The sequence below is a fragment of the Tupaia chinensis genome, unplaced genomic scaffold, assembly GCF_000334495.1.
Source record: "Tupaia chinensis unplaced genomic scaffold, TupChi_1.0 Scaffold000524_1, whole genome shotgun sequence".
Classification (NCBI taxonomy): domain Eukaryota; kingdom Metazoa; phylum Chordata; class Mammalia; order Scandentia; family Tupaiidae; genus Tupaia; species Tupaia belangeri.
Genome location: NW_006160037.1, coordinates 129,619 through 136,806, shown reverse-complemented (window position 1 = coordinate 136,806; position 7,188 = coordinate 129,619). Strand labels below are relative to the sequence as shown.

Genomic DNA, 7,188 nt, shown 5'->3' with positions numbered 1-7,188 from the left:
AAGCCTGTGATTCTGAATCAGTGCTGCCCTGCAATTTGTGTCTGAAACATAAGCAGTGTCTCAGACTCCCTCTGCCCCAGGATTGGTCAGGAGGAGGCAGAGGAGGAGCCACTCTGAACATTTTCCCCCTCTAGACATCATTAAAATCAGCAGCTGGCACCCAGAGCGCCTAACCCTCAAAACAATGCTCAGACTGGGAACTGACACTGCTGAAAAGCAGCTGAAGCCAGCATGTGCGCAAAGATATGTCTCCCCGTGGCACAGCTGCTGCTCAGAAAATTATTCTTAAAAGACCTGAATGCATAAGCCTAAAGTTAAAGCGGGAGTGAGAACAAAACAGCCAACAGCAGATTCTTTCAACTGAGAACGAGCATTGGGAAGCCTTGAGATTTTAAAGTGATGGTGTTCAGAGCCGTACCTCAAAGACACTAAAAACTCCACTTGGAGCGCTGGAACTGGTGACATTTCCTCGCAGCAAGCATGCAATTATAGCCTCGTAACTTCCAGACAGAAAAAGGCTTGGAGAAAATAATTCTGTCAGTCCAGGGGGCATTGGAATCCACTCGCTGCATGATGAATGCCACCCACCACCGTGGGATGCACACTTCTCTCCACTTCTGGAACCGCAGCAGCTACGGGCTGCACAGCAATACCAGTGAGTCCCTCGGAAAAGGCTACTCTGACGGAGGGTGCTACGAGCAACTTTTTGTCTCTCCTGAGGTGTTTGTGACCCTGGGCGTCATAAGCCTGTTGGAGAATATTCTAGTGATTGTGGCAATAGCCAAGAACAAGAATCTGCATTCGCCCATGTACTTTTTCATCTGTAGCCTAGCTGTGGCTGATATGTTGGTGAGCGTTTCAAACGGATCGGAAACCATTGTCATCACTCTGTTAAACAGTACAGATACGGACGCACAGAGTTTCACGGTGAATATTGATAATGTCATTGACTCAGTGATCTGTAGCTCCTTGCTTGCATCGATTTGCAGCCTGCTTTCCATTGCTGTGGACAGGTATTTTACTATCTTTTATGCTCTCCAGTACCATAACATTATGACAGTTAAGCGGGTTGGGATCATCATAAGTTGCATCTGGGCGGCTTGCACCGTGTCGGGCATTTTGTTCATCATTTACTCAGATAGTAGCGCTGTGATCATCTGCCTCATCACCATGTTCTTCACCATGCTGGTTCTCATGGCTTCTCTCTATGTTCACATGTTCCTGATGGCCAGACTTCACATTAAGCGGATCGCTGTCCTCCCGGGCACCGGCACCATCCGCCAAGGCGCCAACATGAAGGGGGCGATTACTCTGACCATACTGATTGGGGTCTTTGTGGTTTGCTGGGCTCCATTCTTCCTCCACTTAATATTCTACATCTCTTGCCCCCAGAATCCATACTGTGTATGCTTCATGTCTCACTTTAACTTGTATCTCATACTGATCATGTGCAATTCAGTCATTGATCCTCTGATTTATGCACTCCGAAGCCCAGAACTGAGGAAAACCTTCAAAGAGATCATCTGTCGCTACCCCCTAGGAGGCCTCTGTGACTTGCCTAGCAGATACTAAGTGGGGACAGAAGAGACCTCATTTTTACACAGCCTTGACTGAGTACTTTTGCAACAACAGCTTTCTCTTCTGTGCAGGGCATTAACTGAGAAAATCCACTGTGTAAATTTAAGTTTATGATTTTTGACATGAAAACATGGCTAGTCTTTGGATTATTTCTAATGTCACACTGCTGTTTGGCTGTCAAATGTTAATCTACACTGCATATTGTGAGCACTATACATTTACCCAAAGAAAGTCTTTATTAAAAGCTGAACAATGTCTCTCTCTTGTTATTCACAAAAAAATTGACACATTGCTTGATTTCCTAATGTACATTAGAAAACAGAGTCTCATTAAAATAGATTCAAATACTTTCTTAAACACTACATTATACAACACTGAAACATAAGGATCTAATTCTATCATTTAAGGGGAAATTCTTAGAGAATCAGAAAATCTGAAATTTCCTGTGTATGAATTAAAAACAGTATTTCTTAGTTAGAACCAACACTGAAAAATTCAAGGGATTTTATAAAAGCTTGTTCCTTTTCCCTGTGCAGAAGTAAAAATGAAGAAGCTCCTCCTAAGAGAAAAAGAAAGCTACTGGAAAACAAAAAAGAAAAGAAAAGTGAGATCTTGAGTCAGAAAACTATGTGTGTTTTTGTAGCCACATAAACTATGTGTGTTTATCTACCCAAGCAGTGCATATTCTACCCAGGCAATTGGATTTGGGGGTTGGGGTGGGGGGGACCAGCTATGAAGAGTAAAGTGTTCTGGAAAACCTGCTAACACCTCTGGCTAGACTTCCTGATAACTAATTGTCCCACCGTCCTAAATAAAACAAAGAATGAAGTCTGTATGCTTCCTTAACGAGGGACCTAGTGTCTGCTGAAATGTCCGAAAAGTATTGCACTGAGATATCTGACTTCCACTCTCTGAAGAACTTTATGATTTATATTTAATTCTTTCCAATATCACATGAAATTTACTTGCTGTTTGTTTGTTGCTTATTATTTGAACTGAAGTGAAGGTGCCGATTATCAAGGATTTTAACTTTCAAAACCAAATCCATAGCAGAAGTGTTTCCAGGTAATATTTCCAAGTATCTGACATACGGGCACCTGTGACACTGGTACATTACCAGAAGGAAGGGGGCTGCCTACTAAACCCCAGAAGATATCATGAAATAAACTAGCTTCCTCAGCCACAACTTAGAGAGTAAATACTTTTTTATTTCTAATAATCTCACAGATACAGTATTGATAAGTACAACCTATACTTTCCAACCTGTGTGTACTTTAAAGACAGAAAGAATCTATTAAGCCGAGAATTACCAGTAAATTATCCTGTGATTCAATTTATAATGTCTTCAGATGCTCGTGGAAAGAGATAATATATGAAAGATGGAAATTATTTCAAGTCTAAAAGTTTTGTACATTGATTGTAAGACCTAAGGGACACTTGCAACCTTCCTATGAAAACATTATCTTAAAGTATAAGAAGAAGTCAAAGTTAGCAAAGGAAAAGTAACAGTGGCACTGATTCTTAATTCCACTGAAATGCCTCTATTTTAAAGCAAAAATAAGTGTAAGGATTTAAATGTAGACCAATTTCACAGTCAGAGCCCACAAGTATCAAGGAACATAGATGAGGTTTTTGTCATTGCCACCGTTCCTATGCATTCTTTCACGTAGTGATTCTCAGAAAACCCAGTGACTGGGTAGATGGAAAAGAGAGCTATCTATAGGCAAGCTACATCTTCCAGGGAATCTATCTTTCTAGTCTAGTCTTTCTCTTTTAAGGGTGATTTCAGATGCACAAAGGGAAATTGTGGCTCCTTCTTCATCAGGTTCATATTTGTCCCTGGAGCAGTTGCACTGTTAGGGTGTACATTGGTCATGAACCAGCTACGTACCACCAGTCTCCCCTCTGTGCCACAGCACAGTGCCATGCTCGTGTTTCCTATCCCCTATCCGACAAACCTTCTTCTATTATATTACCTCCTTTTACTCTAATAAAATCCAAATTCTCCCCCAAGTGACTGTGACTGCTAGAGTAAGTTTAGGAGAGATGATTACTTCAGGCAGGGAACTTCAAATACAGGAAGAGCAAAGAACTGAGTTTCATAGAACTGCCCGAGTACATTCATGGGGGCGGTGGCTCCCTTGTGCCCAGCATTAGCAACATGTTATTGGAACACAACTTTAAAAAGATCCAACTCTGGCATTCAGATCCCAGGTTGGCTCCCCAGGCCCTGGCTAGTTCCACAGGCAGTTTTAGTTCCCCTGCTGTTATATTTGTGTGCAGCCTGCTCCCCTGTTTGCATGTAAGCTCCTTGAAAATAAAAGTTTTATACTCTTATTTTTATTTCCTGGCATATTTCACATCTAAAATACATCCAAACAATCCAATAAAAATTGTAAATATTGTATTTTTCATTTCTGAAGGTGGTTTCCCAGATAGTCTCATTTGGGGTGTTCTTTTCTTTCTAATTGACACATAATATTTGTACATACTTAAGGGTGCAATATGATTTTTCAATACATGATTGCAAGGCGTAATGATTGAATGTGGGTAATAAGTACTATCAAGGATTTTAACTTTCAAAACCAAATCCATAGCACAAGTGTTTCCAGGTAATATTTGCAAATATCTGACATAGGGGCACCCATTGCCTCAGACGTTTATCATTACTTTGTGATGGAAACATTCGAGACCCTCTCTTCTAGCTACGTTGGAATACACAATAAATTGGACCAGCCAGCAGCATGACAGTTAAGGTGCTAGATCCCACATGGCTAACTGTGCGGTTTCAGCCCCAGACCCAATGGCTTGAAAAACACATGTGGTGTATGTGCATTTATGGCCAAAATCTCAAAAAGAGAAATGGACGACAAGGACTGTGCTGTGACAATATCTCTTGGGGGGGGGTGATTTCTCACTCTCCTCCTCTGTGTCTCTCTGTGGCAAGCACACAGGCCCTTTGGCATAATTTAGAAAAGATACACACACACATACACACACACACACACACACACACACACACACACACACATAATAAGTTATTGTTAACTATGGTTATCCTCCGGGGCTCTCAAATCCTAGAACTATCATTTCTTCTTAGTGAACTATAATTTTGCATCTATTACCCAACATCATCTCTCTGCCTCCTCCCTACTACCCTGCCCAACCTATAGTGATCAAACTTCTGCTCACTACTTCTATGACTGCCTTGGGCTAACTGTCTAATTCTCTGAGGGTAATGATGGCAGACTAGACTGAGAAGCTGCCTAGCAATCACGTCCTTGCCCCACCTTGACAGTCTTCAGGATAGGACAGTAGGAGTCACAGAGGTTCACCAGGGAAGGAGCTTAGGCTTACTTGGATCTCACACCAAAATGTAGTAAAGACAAATTCTGGTTGCCCTTCTGAAAACCCATGATGAATAAATACAAATATATGGAATCGGAGTGTGAATAAAGGAACACGCAAAGTCTGTGACACTGGAAGATCTTGGTTTTACTGGGGACAGTAGAAGTAATTACAAATTGTTTTCACTGTCCCAAGTATTGACTAGTCCAGTTGTGGTGTCAAGAGTTAGAGCTGTTGTGACTAAAGATACTGACTTCTCTAAAATTACACAAAGGACAACCACTCCTGCCCATCAAGTGTCTATTAAGGATAAATGGGCTATAACAAGTGGAAACAGTGCTGCTTTATGCTTGTGACACTCCCGTCTCCACCTCAGCGAAGTATCCCCTAAAAACTTGAGCTGTAGTAGCAGATGGCATTATGGTTACATTGTTGGACTCCCACATAGTCAATTGCAGTTTGAGTCCCAGATCCAGCAGCTTAAAACTCAAACTGCGCATATGTGCTTGCATGCCCAAAATCCCAAGGGGAGAATGGAGAAGAAAGGATTGTAGTGTGGTCATCCCCCCCCAGGGAGTGATTTCTCACTTTCTGTCTCTCCAGTAAGCTTTGTACCTTATAGAAAAAAATCTCTATGGAAAGGGAAAGAAAAAGAAAAAAAAAGATAAAGAAAAGAAACTGAGCTCTAGGGGCCAGCAGATAGTGTGGTGGTAAAGGTGCTGGACACAGACATGGATGACCATGATTCAAGTTCTGGACTTGGTGACTTGAAAATCACCAGTGGTTTGAAAATCACACTGGGCTTGTGCGTGTGTGCCCTAAATCCCAGAAGGATGAAGGTGAAGGGACTGTGGCATGGTCATCTACCCTGGGGGCTGATTTCTCACTTTCTCTCCCACTGTCTCTCTCTCTCTCTCTCTCTAGTGAGTGCACATATTCTATGGAGAAAAAGAAAAAAAAAGAAAAAGAAAAAGAAAGTTGAGCTGTAACACATGGCCTAGCTTACACACCCCAAAGCCCCAAACCATTTCTCTCTCTTACTAAGGTTCATGAGCTGACATCTTGTCACCTTTCAGCCAACAAGAGTGCCCAGACATTACGGTTTAAAAGAAAGAGATAGAGCCAAGAAATGGAGAAAAAAAAGACCATGCTTACTAGGCTTGAGATCAGCTTTCCACTTCAGCCTAATGGAGGAGTAGATAGGTTAAAAAAAAAAAAAAAAAGGAGGAGTAGAAAGGTTAAAAAAAAAAAAAAAAAGATGTCATAAAACGTGTGCCCATGAGCAGGAAACTCAAACTCAACCTTCTGGTGGCTGAAGAATTTCTACATGAGACTTAGAAAGAAATATGATTCAAGAAAATTGCAAGGGACTTAGAGACTTCTGCATTGCAGTCACCATCTTTTATGTGGGTTCCATGTCTTCTTAAAATGTGTTTGGAGGGACATTTGAAGACTGTATCTTGTAATTAATGATCTTGGGCATCACAGGTGTCCTAGAATCTATTCCATCAGACAATTTTTTCTCTTTGGGTATATGAGAAGACAGCATAGGCAGAAAAGAGCTTGTGAATAATATAGTCTTGTCCATCATTTTTGTGTGTGTTATTCCATTAATTGGATGTTATTCTTACAGGTTTTTTTTAAATTGTAGATTGTTTTGCCCTTTAATATTTCTCTTACTGATCTGGAGAGCAACATCATTATATATGATATGTGTTCTCGGTTAATGTCTCTCAGCTGATTTCTCCTAATTCTTTTTTTTTTTTTCACTCACTATATCTTTTTATTTGTTTATTTGGTTTGGTTTTGTTTTTCTTTTTGTTTTTGTCATAGGGCAAGTGTGCTCATCAGACAGAGACAGAGAGACACAGAGAGAAGAAACATGAGAAATTGCTGCCTGGGGTGGGGGGAAGCCATGCTTCAGTACCTTCTCTCCCATTCTCCCAGGATTTTGGTCATGTACACACAGGTACCTGGCATGATTTTCAAGCCACCAGGTCTATTATGCAAACTGTGGTCAGCCATATGGGAGTCCATCGCCTTAACCACCATGCCACCTGTAAGCATCCACTCAATATATCTTAAGTTGCCACCTTCTGCTGTAATACAGGAATAGAAGAATTTCAAAATTAAAAATCTAGATGTTTTATTAATGTGTTCAATAAAACAATAATTTATTTCAAATGGGTAGAACTGTATCCATATCCCACTGCCTTGCTCTAGGCTACCTAGCTTCACAGAATCTTCCTAGAAAGAATATAC

At 41.0% G+C, this 7,188-nt stretch overlaps 1 protein-coding gene across 1 annotated transcript; it reads left to right on the top strand.

Moving 5' to 3' along the window:
• The first annotated feature begins 570 nt into the window (after positions 1–570).
• On the top strand, positions 571–1,780 carry MC4R (melanocortin 4 receptor). Its single transcript, XM_006156941.3, has one exon. It carries the CDS (start codon positions 571–573, stop codon positions 1,570–1,572), a length of 1,002 nt encoding a protein of 333 aa, XP_006157003.1. The 3' UTR covers positions 1,573–1,780.
• Positions 1,781–7,188: the final 5,408 nt, after the last annotated feature.

Bases quoted from the DNA above. Each gene is read 5' to 3' on its own strand.
- MC4R (XM_006156941.3), top strand. From the start codon at position 571: ATGATGAATGCCACCCACCACCGTGGGATGCACACTTCTCTCCACTTC.